Source organism: Sander lucioperca, chromosome 15, assembly GCF_008315115.2.
Source record: "Sander lucioperca isolate FBNREF2018 chromosome 15, SLUC_FBN_1.2, whole genome shotgun sequence".
Taxonomy (NCBI): Eukaryota; Metazoa; Chordata; class Actinopteri; order Perciformes; family Percidae; genus Sander; species Sander lucioperca.
Window position 1 is genome coordinate 13899498 of NC_050187.1, and position 17837 is coordinate 13917334.

The 17837-nt window shown below is 41.0% G+C and overlaps 4 protein-coding genes across 13 annotated transcripts in view; 2 read left to right on the plus strand and 2 right to left on the minus strand.

Annotated features, from left to right (window-relative positions):
• Positions 1 to 4312, plus strand: part of LOC116039359 — a 29525-nt gene extending 25213 nt beyond the window's left edge. For all 6 annotated transcript variants that reach the window (XM_031284118.2, XM_035992212.1, XM_031284121.2 and 3 more), the window contains 9 exons: positions 605 to 739; positions 1426 to 1500; positions 1594 to 1680; positions 1786 to 1877; positions 1968 to 2053; positions 2138 to 2201; positions 2332 to 2534; positions 3197 to 3343; positions 3437 to 4312. In XM_031284118.2, the coding sequence (XP_031139978.1) occupies positions 605 to 739; positions 1426 to 1500; positions 1594 to 1680; positions 1786 to 1877; positions 1968 to 2053; positions 2138 to 2201; positions 2332 to 2534; positions 3197 to 3343; positions 3437 to 3702 (1155 nt within the window). In that variant the 3' untranslated portion in view covers positions 3703 to 4312. The remainder of the gene's footprint in view (positions 1 to 604; positions 740 to 1425; positions 1501 to 1593; positions 1681 to 1785; positions 1878 to 1967; positions 2054 to 2137; positions 2202 to 2331; positions 2535 to 3196; positions 3344 to 3436) is intronic.
• A 4647-nt stretch (positions 4313 to 8959) lies between these two features.
• ntpcr (nucleoside-triphosphatase, cancer-related) lies at positions 8960 to 12196 on the minus strand. The gene is made up of 5 exons (XM_031284323.2): positions 12067 to 12196; positions 11178 to 11340; positions 10988 to 11090; positions 10235 to 10444; positions 8960 to 9676 (listed from the first exon to the last, which is right to left on the minus strand). Exons 1-5 carry the CDS (start codon positions 12098 to 12100, stop codon positions 9599 to 9601), a joined length of 588 nt encoding a protein of 195 aa, XP_031140183.1. The 5' UTR covers positions 12101 to 12196; the 3' UTR covers positions 8960 to 9598.
• A 1565-nt stretch (positions 12197 to 13761) lies between these two features.
• On the minus strand, positions 13762 to 16957 carry map10 (microtubule associated protein 10). The gene has a single exon (XM_031284325.2). The coding sequence runs from the start codon at positions 16838 to 16840 to the stop codon at positions 14306 to 14308; it is 2535 nt and encodes an 844-aa protein (XP_031140185.1). The 5' UTR covers positions 16841 to 16957; the 3' UTR covers positions 13762 to 14305.
• A 436-nt stretch (positions 16958 to 17393) lies between these two features.
• Positions 17394 to 17837, plus strand: part of LOC116039339 (signal-induced proliferation-associated 1-like protein 2) — a 92861-nt gene continuing 92417 nt past the window's right edge. For 3 of the 5 annotated variants that reach the window (XM_031284084.2, XM_035992007.1, XM_035992008.1), the window contains exon 1: positions 17395 to 17728. The gene's annotated coding sequence lies outside the window, so the exon portion shown is untranslated. Of the gene's footprint in view, positions 17729 to 17837 lie in introns of all 5 variants that reach the window. The other 2 variants (XM_035992009.1, XM_035992006.1) reach the window with 2 other exon arrangements.

The following is a 17837-nucleotide window of genomic DNA, read 5'->3' on the forward strand; positions in this document are numbered from 1 at the left end:
GCGTTTGACATACTGTGATGTTGAAAACTTTAAGACTGGATCAGTTCACCCATTACACAACAAAACATGTTCCCACTGGTATGCAGGCATGGGGATAGGTTTGGTTGTACTTCCACCAGCTTTTGAGATACCCGTCTTTGAGATTTCCCAGTACAATGGAAGGGATTACAGTTGTGTTTGTGATGCTTACAGTAGTGCAAAATTACAATTAAAAAAGAACGGACAGGGGTTGACGCTGTATAACATAACTTTAAAATGTAATTTGTCATTGCTGTAAGCAACAAACCGAGTTATATTCTCCTGTATTCACCCTCTCCTTTTTATGTAACTTGGGTGAACTGAAACTTTAACCCACCCTGCCTCATTTATTAGAATACTAATTAATGCAATAGTAATACATGTACATGTTTATATAATATCAACAAGTGTGTCAATTATCACATTTATATAGTAAATACAAGCTATAGTCATTTTGGCCTAAACCTGCAGTTGGGGTCCGTAGCTTTTATCTTTGTTCTGATGTTGATATTAAAGGCAACACAACTGCATGAGCAACTTATATTTGCCATCAGTGATGACTGTGGAATCTTCTTTCTCTGAACAGGACCAGTCAATGAGTCTACTGTCAGTTCATATGGGTTTGGATGGCGTCTGCCAGCAAAGAAAAGCCTCTCAAAGCCTGGACGACATGGAGAGGCAGGAAGAATCAATGGCCACAGGAGGGCGCTGTATCTCCCTGGTAGGAGGGACTGCAATCTGCTCAGCTTTTATTAGAAATACAGTGCTCAGCATAAGTGAATACACCCATGCTAAAGTTGACTAAAAAGAGGACTAAAACATTGGCATTTGGAATCAAAATAGCCCCACATCATCACATCCCCTTCACCATACCTAGAGATTGGCATGGTTTTATTTCAGTTAGCCTAATAGCTGGTTTGATTTGCATTGAGAGATAATTTTATGGAAAGTACCCCATGTCAATATCTAGGTATGGTGAAGGGTATGTGATGATGTGGGGTTATTTTAATTCCAAAGGCCAAGGGAACTTTATCAGGATGCATAGTATCCTGGATCCATCAAATAACTGGTCTTTAAAAATAAACATCTGCCTGCCTCTATGGGAATTTAACATAGGGGTGTACTTGCTTATGCCCCCTGTATTTTAAGGAAGAACATTTATTTATGTATGATACATTATTCATTCACAAAGAAAATGGGTGTCCTTAAAGGTTGGATTTTTCCTCCAATTTCCAAAAGATTATCTTGTTTTTTTTGATTGATTGATGAGTTTTGATTTTCCTCTTTTTAGTCAACTTTAGCATGGGTGTATTCAGTTATGCTGAGCACTGTATATAGCTCTCATGATGAACCACAGAGATGAGTTGTTTTTTTTTGTCTAATTTTTGTTCATTTAAACCCTCTCAGAGTGGAAAGCCTGAGCTGCAGTCTATGGAGGGAACGCTGGAGAGGAAGCAAAAGCTGCAGCTGGGAGGAAAGAAAGTAGGAAAAGGCTCCGTTTTATGTTCAAGCCAGCATGGTCAACAAATGTAAAGGCCACAGTCAGCAGCACACTCTCTTATCTTATTTCCACAGGCTGCCTCCAGAGGCTGGAACTCCTACCATGCCGTCCTATATAGACACACCTTGTGCTTCTACCAGGATAGAAAGGATACACTGAGGGTAGGCAGAAAATTTACAACAATACGAGTCCCGGGGAACAGAAATGATAAATAATTGAATTGGATAGTATGAAGTCAATGATGATGAATCTGTGCTGTGCTGCAGAGCTCTGCATGTGGCCTGCCTCTGAACCTCGTGGGAGCCGAGTGTTCTCCTGCACCAGAGTACACCAAAAAGCCCAACTGCATTCGACTACGGTAACACTTTAATAACCACTATATCACAGTGATGATGTTTGTCTCTACTGGCATCTCAAGGTTGTAATAGTTGTCTTTTCTGGCCCTCAGGCTCCGTGATGGGTCTGAATATCTGCTCAATGCCTCCTCACGCTTTATGATGAAAAAATGGATGATGAAAATACAAGCAAACACGGGTAAACACTTTATTCCAAATGTATGCTAATTCTGAGCTGATGTGAAAATGATGTGATTCATTTACGTTTCTTTTTTCTTTAAAGGGCGGAGTGAGTCTGTGTCTCCATTATCAAGTGTCCCAGTTGATAACGACCCCTCCATTTCCTTGTAAGATATGACGGTTTCACGACCTCCATGTCTTAATTTCAACGATGCTTCCAATCTTCCAATCCAACAATCTCCAATCCACAATAATGTTTTGTGATTAAAACAAAAATGTTTCCCTCCCACCTTCCAGAAAGCCCTTCCTCTGCTCCAGTTGTCATGGTCTCGCCAAATGCCACTGCTCCTCCCGCCATGATGTCACCTCCACGTTCCCCAGGCACAAACCGCCGGGCACCGCCCAAACCAAAGAGATTGTTGTCCTCACCAGAGAGTTCAGTCATTTAAGGAGTGTGGATGAGCAGTCGACCATCTCATCCTCAGATGGAGGCTGCTGTGGTAAGGCGTTCTGCGGTTTCGCATCTGCTTCACATTCACACTTTAGCGGAAGCAATACAAGCCCCACCCTCCATTGGTGGCTACTGAATAGCCCCACTGAGCCACTAGTGGTTAGAGGATGCACTCCAATATGGTGGTTATTGATTGGAAAGGATTTTCAGGGGCATAGCACAAAATTCTGGGCCCTATAGAAAGGCATTTTCTATGGGCCCCTCCCCGCATCCACAGCTATTCATTCTAGCATCTTTCTGGGCCCTCCTTACATGAGGGCTCTGGTTACTCAGTCCCTTTTTCCCCCCAGTCCGACGCCCCTGAGGATTTTTATTTATTTTCCCAGCAATGATTTTATCAAACAAGCTGTTTTTGCTTGATCCTTCACTCTTGAGGCTACTGTTGAGCTCAAAAAGGAATTCAGGATTTGATTTAGCTTTGTAGTGTTTCAGAATGCGATGAAAAGGGCTCTACCCATGGAAGGAAATAGTGAATGGCTATTGCAGGTGCAGTATGTTCCACTAGGGGGAGCTAAGGTATTGTCTTACTGGTGTATTACAGGACTGCACAGAGGCAGCTCACATGTGTTATGACAGTAAAAGTTTCTCCTTATGTCCCTCGGCTCTTCTGTTCTTAATGTCTGCTTTTAATAACGTTTTGTCCCTCTCTAGATGATGAAGAAGACAGTTTAAAGCAGACAATGACCTACAGACTGTCTGGAGCATCCAGAGACAACACCTCTTCCTCCCCTCGCTCCCCTGTCTCCAGCAGTCAGGACTGGCTCAGCAACAAGCGTCGCTCCCACTCCTTCACATCAGGTTAGTTTGCAGAACCTAAAGCTATAATGTGTATGTGAATCATAAACAGCTGTTTTATGGTCTCCTAATGTTCTCTCTACTGTTTTCTCTCAGCAACGTTTCAGAAGATCAAACCCACGTTGCACAGTCCTGGAGGCAGAGGCCTGGAAAGAGGCTCCAACTACTGTGTGACTCTTGTAGTTGGAGACAAGTCATCGGACAGTGCGTCCAGCAGCAGAAGCTCCGAGCCCCCGCTGCTGGCCTTAGCTGGATGGCAGCAGGACACCTGTCAGGACTCGGCTCTGAGGAGCTACGCCAGCCTGCCACGGCCCCGCAACAAGTCCGTCTTCAAAAAGTTCTTCGGAAAAAGGGACCTCTAAAGTTTTGAAAATGATTTTACTAATAAAGGTTTTTTACAAATAGTTTCTAATGTGCAGTGCACATATTTGTTGAAAAGCAAAAAAATACGCTACTACTGACTATATTTATGATCGGAAGACCTACAACGGTTTTATTTTTTATGTATTTCATATAAATCACTTTAAGTCCTTATAATGAGTGTTTGTATTATTCTCTTTTTTATTTTCTTGTGAAATGAATAATACTGTGTGAGTGTGCACCGTGTAGTTGTAGATTTTATTAATTGAAGAACACATTTTCTCGCCAGCTTTATTTCATATTTCTGTTTGTAGTTTTTGGATTGTTGTGTAGTGCTAACAGTCTCTGTATAAAGAACCTACCTGCTCAGTAGAGAATCTGTTTGATACCAAATTTCAAGAATAATCACAGTGATATCACCTTGAATCAGTTATGACCGAGTATTATCCTGAACTCATGACATACTTCACATGTACAGCGCGTTGACCAAAACCTTTTCTCCTTTACACTAAAGTCAGCAGTTTGATACTGCTTGAGCTTGTTTGATAATAATACTTTTTAAATACAAACTGTAGCAAAGACTATTCATAATAAAATATTCAAAAGCAATGATTTGCTTCGCCTCTGATTAATGGATGAAAATATTTATTTTTAATAGAGTTGTGGTAGCAATGTGTGTTGTATAAGCTTTGTTGTCATCTCTGGAGGCTTTGAAGAGAAAAGGGATTAGATGAATAGAGAGATTAAAGGCCAGGCCAGGCTAAGAACATCTTCACATCATTGGCCTTCGTTTTGCATATTAAAGACACGATTCAAACAAATCCATAATCAACAGCATAGATGCTGAGGAACCAAACATTCTATGCAGATATTATGGCTGCATAATGAGTCATATGCATAAAGAGTTTGCAAAATACTACTGTTTAGCATTACAAAATATTCAGCGATTCCCTTCAAGATGTCTGAGGGACAGATTGGTTACAGCAGAGAGGGTAATGGCAAAGAAATGGGTCACTTGGTGCACATTTAAAAACATTTTTTGGAAGACTTGTAATACATGAAGAACTAGAAAAGGCTAAATGGAAGTGTGCATGCTTACTCTTAAAAAGTTGCAGGTGCAGACACTAACCAGGTTGAAATGACTTAAAATGTTAGTTGTTTACATGTATGATGTCGTATGGGAGTTGAAATTGAAGCAGCTGAAGAGGAAGAAGAATCTAATTTTGGCACAACCACTGCACCACCTCTCAGTTCTTGTAGCACTGCCAAAAGTCACAATGTGGTCTTGGCTCGTATATAGGCATACACACATGCACACAGCAGCTACAGTAGCGTATGGAATGGAAACAGCTCGAGAAAGCTCTGCGTTTGTGGTGCAAATTTGTCAAAAGCATCCAGCAGAGGCATTAATCACGGCAGGTCAGCAATCTGTGAATCATTATCGAGACTCTGCTGTATGATTCAGCCTCTCACAGTACTGTAAAATATACCCTAAGTTTGTTCTCTTAATATACAAAATCCCCATATAAGTCATGTCCATGTGCCACTGCATTGATCTCTATCTTATTAGTGTAGACAAGTTAATAATCCACAATGACATCCAGGATATGATTAGCAAATTCACATAGTTGCTGCATGCACATATGGCACCTATTTTCTTGATATGCATGGAATACAAACATTTGGGTTTTCCCCTCCACAATAAAGATACTTTTTGTGTGTTTTTCCCTCTCTGTCAAGTTTGGAATGACAGCCACATCCTTTGCGGCCCTGAGGGACGCAGCACCGGCCAATCGATTGATCACCATGCCCCCCGATCTTTGTGTCCGCTCCGTGCCCTCTAACCTCCATATCATCCACTGACAGCTCCTGACTGCTTCCCTTACAGCTGTGGGGGTTTCAACCCTCCCCTGCAGAGACAGTGATGCACTCACTCTGCTTGTGTGTCACCACACTACAGAGGCTTCCTCTCTAAGTGTGGGATTATATGGCTGGGCAATGGATTTGTGCACCACAAAACACAACACCCGAGCACTTCTCCACCCTTCGTTTGTTCGGATTTCCCCTGTCTAACCACTAATAATGGCCCACATGACATCCTACCAAAAGGTGAGGTAAAGTCTATGTTTTGTTATGTAGCCAAGTAAGGAGTGACTCACCAGGGGTTACTGCAGTCGTTTAAAGAGATCCGGAGATCACAAGGAACCATTAAGGTAGTGTAACAGGAGAGAGATGTCCTCAGGCCTTGACCCCTCCCTTGCTGTTGATGGAAAATGGTCCTCTGGAAGGATGCATGACTCTTTACACATCGCAGATTTCTACAGGGAATATGTTAATGATTGCTCTTTAGTATCATAGTTCACCCATTCATTCAAAATAAGTATAGCTATGTCATTGGTTTTGGAAAATAACACATGCTACATATTTTATGAATAGCAAAGGAAGAAATTTGTTGAAATGGTGCAAAGATTTAACTTTGTTATTTTCATCTCGTGCTTCTTTGAGCTTTGATCCCGGACTCAAAAAGTAGGCTTGCAGAGGGGTGTGCTAGTGGCCAAGATACAGGCTTTGAAACCCAACACTGTCTGCCTCCAGCCCCGGGGAGCCCATGAAAGTGATGTAATGGGAAGAGTGGTTTAGGAATCATCGGTGGTGGGCAGCAGGGTGGAATAGTGGTTAGGAACCCAGCTCAAATGGCTTAATTTCCACAGCCTTCGGATCCCATTTGACATTAACTGCCCACCTGCCAAGACCAGCGGACCATAGTTATGCCCATCAGCACAATGACGTGAATTAAAGCTCAATTACAGCTTTCTGAAATATATTTGAAATGCCTGTGGGCCATGCAAAGCCTTGTTGCAGAAACTGTGAGAACTCACATACCTAGTACATGCTGAGAAATTACCTTGATTTAAGGGTGCATAGCTAAGTGCTTACAATGTGCAAGCTTTGGCACTGAAAAATCTGACATCACAGATGCTAAGAAGCTTTAGCTCCACATCTTTCAATAAATCACACGATCATCTTGGGAAATAAACTGTGAATTTGAAGTCCGGCTTTGGGAAAGCTGAAGCATGCTTTTGTGTATCTCCCACATGGTCTTTGAACAATATGTCAGATTTTCATCAGTTAGTGTTTGGCATTTTGGCCAAGGGCTTTTCAGACAATATATCATAATATGTACCCCCTCCTCTACAGCTGTCATAGTGCCTCCTGGGCTGGTACCACAAAGTGCAATAACTGGAGAGACGTCCTCATCTAAGCCCCAGCTCCCCGCCATCCACCCCACTACCCCTCCCTCCCAGCAGCAAGCTCCCTTTTGTCTTGGATTGTTGGTAAGCTCCTTGCATTTCTGTGTCCTTCATATGTGGAGGGATAAAGGGTACAGGGTGCCACATAGACATCTGTCCCACAGATATGGTGTGAATGCATCTCTGCGATATGATATTTAATCACTTCTTATTGATATATATTATTCTATATGGCTTAACGCTGCATAAATACATTCCAAGTCCCCTGACAGTGTATCCAATTGTTACAGTTGCACAATGGTTATGTATGGACAAACGCATGGTGTTAACAATATAAGATACTAAGCATGATGACCATATGTCTGTTAAATAAAATAGAATATAGTAATGCAATACAGAGGGGTTTTTTTGAGAATGGAAAGTGTTTATCTTCTGTGCAAAAAAATTAAAAATAATTATCTTTATGGATTTCAATTATTTAATTCTGTATCCCAAATTGGTGTTATGATACGGAACATTTTATACACATTAAGACACTGTAAATCAGTGGTTCTTAAACTTGTTCTGTCAGACGTAACCCCACACAGCCCTGTCAGATGAACTCAAGCACCCCTTTATCAACAATATTTCAACTATCTATATTTTTAGCTATTTCAACTGCTGGTTTTTATTCAAATAAAAGAACATTAAAATAAGAGAAATCAAATGTTTCATTTCTATTTTATTTTTAAGTTGGTTGAGCTTCTCCACAATCTTTCAATGTACCCTCTGGCAACAGCAAACGTACCCCTGGCTGGGAATCACTGCTGTAAATGATATGCTAATAATATCACAATATGGTTGCTAATCACATCAAATGCATCCACACACACCCTTTCATTGGTAAAATTGGCAAAGTCTTTGTCACTCACTGTTACATAACCCATCTGCTCCCCTGCTGCAGGGTGCTGAGGATCACCTACCAATCAGGAGAGCCCGCTCTTTCAGCAGCACTGTTGCTTGGCTTTCCCCACTATGAACCATACCATCCACTCTAATTGCCCGTTAAGTAAGCCTGTGCCTACAATAACAATGCAACGGGATATTTCCATTTTAGTTAAAAAAACATGACCATTGCGATGTTGACTTTGAAGCCAATTCAGCGACTGTCAGTGCCAGTAGATCCAGAGGTACGTCAGCGGTGGCCACAGAACAGATGCTGGCACAGCAGCATGTCTGACGCAGATCACAGCTGGCAGCTCTCTCTGCAGCCAGCCTGACAGGTCACATCACTTACACAAGCAGTATTTTTATTTATTTTTAAAGCCAAAAAAGCCTTCCATGTTTTTTTCTCTTTGAAATGACCTAAAGATGCTTTAGTATTGAAAGAAATATCTTTGCCAGAGGGTTTCTATTAAAAACCTTGATAGAACTGCCAGACTTTAAGGTCACGCAGAGTCAGTGAAATTCCACTTGCAGCGAGTGTGTCTGATCTGAACTATCCACAAACCTTGAATGTTCTTGGGATACTTTAGTCTACTTCACATATACCTAATAATAATAATAATAATAATACCTACATTTAGAAATTAATTTATAATTTAAATGAAGAATATTGCCACTATGTCAGGAAAAGTGTGCCAGATTGTGTATTGACCGTTGCAGTGAGCTTCACTTCTCTTTAAGTTAGCGTGTCTCGTTCTATAGCTGTAAAACCCTTCAGAGGGCTCATTTGAGCTTTGCTATTGGAATAAATCCTTCATAAATGCACTCTGACATTTCAGAAATCCTATATTCAGTAAGCCTTTTCATCCTTTACTGTAATCTGACTGCACATGGATAGAAATGGCCATTATCTCCCAGGATGGAGCATAAAAACCCCTGAAACAAAAGTGAAGCATATTTAATTTGTGCTGCTGAGTATGCAAACAACATTAAAGCTTATAATCAGTATGAAAACATTTGTAACTGCTGAACAAATAAACAGTTTCCACCTTTTAAATGTAAGAAAGAAAAAGAAACAATCCCATTGCTGAAAGACAATACCTGTTTATTTTTCTATTCTTTTCTTCATGCTAGTGGATGAATAAATCATGACAGGATTGGACATAGTTGCACCGTTAAATATTGATTGATTTCCAATGAGCCCACTCAGGTTGACTAGACAAACACAAGGGGGGGCTCACATAACAAAAAGCTAAATGAATAAACAGGGCACTACTTTGCTTGCCCTTTTACAACAAATAAAATAGCACCACTTGTCCTAGTGAACAAATTAATATTATAAGCTAAAAAATTTGAAATGCTTGCTTGAGTCTATTTTAAACCCACAGCTGAATACAAAAAATATAACTGCTGTTTTGAGGACTAGTCTTTGACTCGGAGAGCACTGGACATTTACACACTAACTGAACAATTCCCCCGCTGTGTTCCATCTCACAATCAATTATTTAGCATGCAATCCATTTTGAGGCTGAATGAGAAAGACAAAAAAAAATGAATTGTGTACATGTGACACTAACTCTTCCAGCAGCTCGGTATGACCCTCAAGTTAGGTCAAGAACCTGTTAAGAAGCGTATGTAGATTCACTGAGCTGTCTGGCTGTCTGTACTGTATACACACTGACACAACTGACACTTTCCCTTTTAGGGGCTCTGAATCTCCATATTAGCTTGTGTGTTTAAGACAACTCTGTAGTGTTGCTAAAATGTCTTGCAGAATGGCATTTCTGTTTTCCTTAGACACCTAAGTGGGAAAAGAAATAAGCAAAAATCATTAAAGATGCAGTCTGCAGATATATAAAATGATAACGCCTGTGCTAATGACAACTGTGACACATGTCTTGTCCTGTAGGACCTAAGCCTCAGACAATACATTGTCTGAGGCTTTGTGATTACCAACCTAATCTCTGATCTACTGTTTTAGAAGTGAAATTACAAATCATATGTTTGCCAAAATGTTGTTTATACTGACACATCACCTCGTTTGGTATAATAACTACTCCATCGTAGTGCGTATTTTGCATGACAATATCTATAACTGAGTCTTCCGTGATAAATTATTTTGACATTTGAGACCACCCTTTGTTGTTCAATCAGTCACGCATGATTTAGCGGTAATCCTGCTTTAGGAGAGAGATAATGCAATGCCCCTTCTGCGTTACTGGGCAGACTGACTGCCCTCCTAAGTGTATATAGTGTAAACAGTGTCCTACTGTATAGCTATTGTGAGACTTAAATGCTCCTAAACTGACCTAAATATCTTCTTTTTTTTCCCAGAGAGTGTGCTGGTGTTTGTACTCACAGTGAAGACCTTGACATCTCTGCTGCTCCGCACCTCTTCCACGAGACCCAGAGGTTTACCCTTGGGAATGGGGATGGTGCCCAGGATGGTGCAGGAGGAGCTATCTAAAGTCTGTCTCACTGCCCTGATGAACGACTGGCTGAACAGCTCCATTTTGCTTATCTCATCAATGACGAACACCTTCCTGCTGCCCCCATCTGCTGACCCTACCTGGAGAAGAGGGATGTTAGCATTAAGCATGAGCATGCATAAATAAAAGCACCCCAGTTCAGTATTTAGACATTTATTGATTAAAAAAAAAGATTTTATAGGTTTCATTGAAGGCAATGTGGCTAATCTAACATGTGGTAAACGCTTTTCATGTTAATGTCTCAGATAGCATGCCTGTGTCAGTGTTTGTATGTTACACGCAACGGGTGATCAGCAGTGATTACAGAGACGCTTCAAGTCAGATGAAAGTGGAATATGCTGCCGCCAAGGCACAGACACCTTCCTTTACAGCACATGTGTAGGCGTCACTCCAGGCTCCCTTTACATGCCGGATTAATCACGGTCAGTGACAGCCAGACGGCACCACGAACACTAAAAATGTCACTCTGGAATTTATGTGTTCGCAAGCTTCCAATTATTCCATCAATTCGGAGAAAAATCAAAGGTTTGATGAGTTGTTAAGTGGAGGAGAAAGGGGAGTGTTTTGCATACTGTGATCTATTGATCGAGGGCGAGTCTTAAAAGCATGTGCTGCTGTCTTACATGTCTGAAGAGGGGGAGAGCCAGGTTTTCAAACGAAGGCAAGTCAACCACATACTGCCCAACTGTGTATTCCCGTCTGCCACGTGATGAACCGGCAACATCTCTGTAAAGTAAAATCAGGTAAAGGTTACTCAAAAGCAGCACGATAAAAGAGAGCAGGTAGTTTTTGATAGGATGACAACCCTGCTACCTGATTCTGGACAGGTGGCCCCTATCTCCTGTCACAGTGACTACATCAAAGCCGACTCTCCGGCCTCCCTCCCTGACCTCCTCGGTGTAAAACCCTTCAACTCCCACTCCGGAGGACACTAAAGCCTCACAGGCTTTCTGGACCAGAGTGGTTTTCCCCACACCTGTAAGCAAAACAAGAGACATTGTAAAACAACGGTTAGGCTGTATCACAATTCGAAATTGGGGTACTGTATAATGTTAGGATATGTTTAATCCATCCATTAGTGATGCTAGCATCCTTTATTCATAGTCAATAAGGAGTCTACTAAATGAACATAACGTTAAACCAATATATATTTTGATTATTAAGTCATATCGACTAAAAAACAGTCAAAATAGTATTTAAAACTGTAATTTTGTTCATATGAACGTCTCGTTATTGTGTGGAAGGACATAAAGCAATAAGATAAACACCTAGTTAAAAGTTACCAGTAGGCTATGGACCTTTTTCACAGCAGACATTTTGACTTGTCATAGTAGGAAAAGCACAACTGAAATTGATGGCCTTAACGATGGCTCAATTCCATACCATCAAGTGTCCCAGTAAGCTATTTCAGTAAGTCAGCATGCACAATACCAGGGCCTCTCCTAAGTGGAATGCAGCCATCATTAATGGTTTTGAATACACCTGTGCTTTTCCTACTATGACATGTCAACATGTCTGCCGTGAAAAAGGTCTATAACGCGATATTATCCGGACAAAAACAAGCTAACTTTCATCAGAACCAACGTAAGTTAAACATGTAGCCACTGTCTGGGACACTGAGTTCAGACAGCTGACTGACTGGTCTGGATTTACAGCGACTGTAGCTTCAACAGCAGCGAACACGCTGGCTGTTAAGTGTTACCTGGAGGTCCTGTCAGAAAAACGTGTTTGAACATTTCAGTTTACACCGTCCAACATGCTGCTACAGCTCTTCCGTACACATCGAGTTGACGCATGCGCGGTAGGAGGAACTACGCCTCCGAACTTCATTTGAGCACATTCAGTGGTGGAAGTAGTACTCATATCTTTTACTTAAGTAGGAGCAGCAATACCACAGTGTTAGTATTATTATTACTATTAGTAAAAGTATTAGCATCAAAATATACTAAAAGTAAAAGTACTCATTTTGCAGAATGGCCCCTTTCAGAATAATGTCTAATGTGGGGCTTATTTTTTTTACTATATACACTGCCAGGTAGCAGTCAAGTCTCCTTTGTCCATAATAATACATCATAATGTATTTGTAAATTATATTTTGTAATAGTCATCTGAATCTGCAATATAACTAATAATTAAAGGTATTAAATACATGTAGTGGAGTGAAAAGTACATTTACCTGAAATGTAGTGGAGTGGAAGTATAAGTGCAGCAAATGGAAATACTCAAGAAAAGTACTAACTAGTAACTCAAAATTGTTAAATAAAGGACTGAGCATATTTAAGATAATTTAATAATTCTAACAAATTAGGATTTAGTTTATTTAACAAGCAAATTCAACATCAGTGGTAATGTAAAACACTAGTTAAACAAGGGTGAATTTATAACCTTCAAATATCTCAGTAAAAAACAGTCAACTATGAAAACCAGACAGTAGGAATATGGAAACACCACACTTCAAGTTATACTTTAGTAAAAAGAGCAATACCACTGTGTACAAAATACTCCCAAAAGTACTAATTATACAGAATTGACTCTGTCAGTGTTTTACATTATTTTATTGGATTAATATTACTAATGCATATTGCAAGTTTAAAATCATAGCTGGTCGAGAAGGAACTAGTCTAAATTGCATATTTTTGGTTACATATTGTATAACGATGCTGTTCAATGCTTTATATAGATTTTTAAAATCTTAATCTATGAAAAAGTTGTTAGAGCGGTCAAATAAATGTAGTACAGTAAAAGGTATAGTAGTTCCCTCTGAAACGTAGAGGAGTATCATTGTAAAGTAGCATCAAATTGAGATACTCTAAGTACAAGTACCTTAGAATTCTACTTAATTATAGTACTTGAATATATATAGTGCTGCTCATAAGTATTCATACCCATGGTCAAGTTGACTAAAAAGAGGAATAAAAAAATCATCTTTTGGAAATTGATCTTAATGCCTTAATTAAAAAAATGAGGAAAAATCCGACCTTTTAAGGACACCAATTTCTTTTGTGAATTAATAATGTATTGTAAATAAATAAATGTTCTTCCTTAAAATACATACCCCTATGTTAAATTCCCATAGAGGAAGGCAGATCTTTATTTTTAAAGACCAGTTATTTCATGGATCCAGGATACTATGCATCCTGATAAAGTTCCCTTGGCCTTTGGAATTAAAATAGCCCCACATCATCACATCCCCTTCACCATACCTAGAGATTGGCATGGTTTTATTTCAGTTAGCCTAATAGCTGGTTTGATTTGCATTGATATGGATCTTATCTCAGTTAGCTATTCATGGGTATGAATGAGCAGCACTGTATATATATATATATATATATATATATATATATATATATACTTAATAATAATAATAATGAATGACCACCAGTGAAAATTAGTAAGGTGCAGTTGTCCCACTGAAACCCCAAAACTGCCACAGATATCATAAACACAACTGTGTCACGCAAAAACCCACCACACCGGTTTTAAAATGGACAAAATAGCCGTCTCTGTTTTGCTTATCAAATATTATCAAGGGGAAAATGCAAAGTAGGCAAGGCAATACCCTGAAATCAGGAGCTGCCTTAGGTGCTCTGGAAGATTTTCAGCTTGTGACAACTCGACTGGAAATGAGAGCTTATTAAATCAAATGATTTACATAAACAGTGTGCACAGAGAGATTTCCCATCCTCTTATATGTCACTAAAAGTCGGGTCCAACAATTTATGTAAATGTACAGTAGCCTAGTATTAACTGAGTGATTAAGATGTAAAATGATCACATTATTTCCACAAAAAGCTTGTTTTTATTCAAAGTTGTCAGACATCATAACTGAAAGGAACATTTACACAAATATACTAGATATGTACAACACTACTACTACTGTTTCATCTCATTAGGGGAAATAGTGTAGCCTCGATGTTACCATAATGTGGTATATTGTTTCTTTACATAGTGTAACCAGGGAGTTTGTTGGCCACCAGCTCAGAGATATGCTGATACTCCTTTTTGAAGTCCAGAGATCCAAGCTCATCCTCCAGTTCCTCTACCTCTTGCGGTTCAAAGGAGGATGTTGATTCTGCAGAAAATCCTCGAACAGAACCTCTGCTCTTGGTTGACTCACTCCTTTGACCTCTTGATGACATGACACTCTCAGTGCTCCTTTCCACTCTACTACTCTCTGTCATCTGTTTTCTGGAGCGTATGGTTTGTAAGGAAGCCGACCCGGCGTCTCTGTCACTGTCATCGGAGGAGATGCTGAGCGCCGAGGCGTGGGTTCGAGGTCGGATGATGTGTGTACCCCTCAGAGCACGCTGTGGAGAGCTGGGGGCTTTGATGGGCACAGGGAGGACCGCTCTCTTCTGCAAACCTTCAGAGTTGCAGAACTCGGGGCAGACAGGAGACCGCGGGGTCTTGGCTCGAGAGGGCTCGGGGCTACTTACGGGGTCAGGGGAGTAGGAGTAGGCATCGCTGGGCTCCAGGCTGTTAAAGTCATCCGCGTAGTCTGCCTCCTCGTTTTCTTCCCCGCTGGAGTCTGAAAATGAAGATTTGGGGCTGCTGTGTCTGCTGCTTCCTGAAGATTCAATGTTCTCTCTGTGCCTGTCAGATTCACAGTGTGATTTGCCTTGATTGGATTCACTGTGATGCTCCTTTTTGTCTTTGTTTTGGGAAACATTGTCACCAGCCACACTGGGGATGTGAATACATTTCAAGTCTCTTTCAGAAAGGGAAGATTTGACTGAAATTCTGGGAGAGTCCTTGTCTTGTTCACCATGGATTTTCCAATGCAGGGTTCTCTGTTTTGGTATTGTTTCTTGTAGTGCAGAGCCCACTGTGATGCTTTGCATCACTGTTTCAACATTCTCATTTAGACTGGATCTCTGATTTAATACTGATTTTCTTTTGCTGGACTTCACAATCTTATCACTTGACATCATCTTTCCTTTGGCCGTCCTTGACTGTGTTTCATTCTGTATTAAGTCCATGCATTCATGACGTTTTACTTTAAGAGGAGAAATTTGCTTCAACCTTAGATTGAATGTTTTAGTTGTACCATATACAAGCTTCTTCCGAGGAGATTTACTGGAGCGTTTACTCTCAATCAAAGCCTCTTCTTGTTTGTCTTTCACTTTTACAGATGCAGGCCTAACTACTGGTGTAGAACAGTATCTGGGGGAATGTAAATGTTTTAAGTGGGGACTAGTCCCCTGTCTGGTTTTCTGCAGCGACTTTGTTTGCGCCGCTCGTGGTGTGTTCAAATTCCCAGCTGAAGGCTCCGTGGAAGCGGGCCTGTAAATCCAAGATAGATTGGGATGAACAGACAAGGGCTGGTGTGGGTTCTGGCTATTCAACTGTGCCAACTCAACAAGAAGAGCGTTTAGTAGAGGCAACTGTCGTAAGGATTCCCCGAGGACATTTGGAGTCCCCCCACTTGTTTCTTGGTTTCTTGACGTATTTACATCATGTCTAACTCTCTGGTCCATCACTGGAGAACCTGTAGGCCCACCTTCAATTGTATTTTCACCCGTCTCTTCCTCTGTGTCTTCGAATGTAAAAGCCTCTGAGATTAGATTCAGTAATTTGCATTCCCCGCCTTTGTTTTTGCTTTTTTCCTCTGCACAATTATTGTAGAAGAGATGTGGCGGACAAAATATAGTTGAATCTTCTTCAAAATTGTTTTCCGTTTCTCGGAGTGTCTGAGGCATTTGGCTTCTTGGCTTGTGGTCAGTCTGCATAGCAACAAAAACACCATTGACCTGTTTATCCTCATTTATCAAGGTGTTCTCATTTAACGATTTGTCGTTTTGAATGTTTCTGCTAACATCAGGCTTGTCCGGTGTGGGTGAACAGACATTCCCACAGTCAAGAGGCTGTGATTCTGTGATGTTTTGTTGTACATATTGTCCTCTGTGTACACTGGTGCTTTCAAGACCCCTCCTTTCTGTCATATGTGGCAGTAAACTAGCTCCCAGACTTAGCAGTTTGTAACTCAGGGAAATTGATCCAGTTTTCTCTCCCGTGAGGTTGCACATATCAACAACACCCCTCTCACCATGAGACGAGGGAGTAGAAAGACCACGTTCAGTCACACCCTGCCTGATTCTGTCCATCGCTTTCGCAAGTGAGATGAGTGAGGTACCAACTAATTTGGGGATCTCTTCTTTCACATCCAACACCATAGCATAGAGAGGGGTGTTAGATAGATGGGCATGTAGTGAGTTCAGGTTCATTTTGAAGAAACAAGACTTCCCCCTGTTAAAGGCGTATTCTCCCTGCTGATCCTTTCCATGCTGACCTTGTTGCTTAATGCCACCACTGCTCTGTTGAGGCTGATAAATGAGCAGCGTCGGGAAATCCAGCAGTCGTACTCCTAGAGCCAGCTCGTCGGAAACTTGACTGTCTTTATCGATTCGGATAGATTCCACCAGAAGCTCAAATGAAAACAGAGTCTCCGAATGATCGCTATTTTGTCGTCCTGACATCCCGAAAGCCGCGCGACAACAACACAAACTCAACAAGCTAATCCAGCTTCTATCGGCTCCATGGAAACAGCTGTCGCGAGCATTTTGCGTCACACAATGGGATACCTGGGGAGTGTAGTTTAAGTGGTCCTGTCCTATTAGCACTGATTAGAATGTCTTAAATGTCAATAATTGTGAGTTGTAAAAGTGCTGTTTTTTGTTACGTGTTAACAAATAGGGCATTGTTCGTGTAAATAACTGAGGAAGTATATATCTAAAATAAATAAAAAGGAAAATAGAAGAAAATAAATGACAGAAGGTTACAGGCTATTTCATACAGTCTATGGCTACATGTAACGTTAACTACAAAAACAAGACACATTATAAGCACACTTCGAAGGGATATGATTATAAAGGGATTTTTTTCAGATAGTCTACAGTTTGAGTGAGCAACTTTTCTCCAGTTCACCAGATGGTGCCACTGTAGGACTTACTGGGGTTATAGACTAAAATAGCATTGTGGTGAATGGCAAAAAGGCCACCGGACTTAGTTTACATGACAGGCTCATTATTCGCCTTTATCCGGTAGTGGAACTTAGCCTGTTAGTCTCCCTTGACTATCAACCAACAAACCTATAATAACCGTCTGTGTTGTGTAGGCTATGGACAGCAGTGAACTGCAGAGTTCGCAGGCGTCGGGTGGGCGGAGTCTTTTTCCTTGCGTGTTGTCATCACTGCGATAGGTGCTGGATGGATATCGCTATGGTCTGTGCCACTTCAGTCTGAGCCTGGAGGCTGACACCGCAAGAGAGAGATGCGAGACCGACTACCACAGTTTCAACTGGTTTTACCCCAGTAAGGATAACTAGCAACGTCGCAGCCTGGACAGGACACTACTCACATTTTGAGGTAAGACCGTAATGTCATTTTCTCCCTCCGAGCCGAACAACAAACTAAGTAGGGCTGTACGGTTAAAAGTGAGGAGCGCTGCACGCAGTGAGAGTAGCGAAAGGCGGAG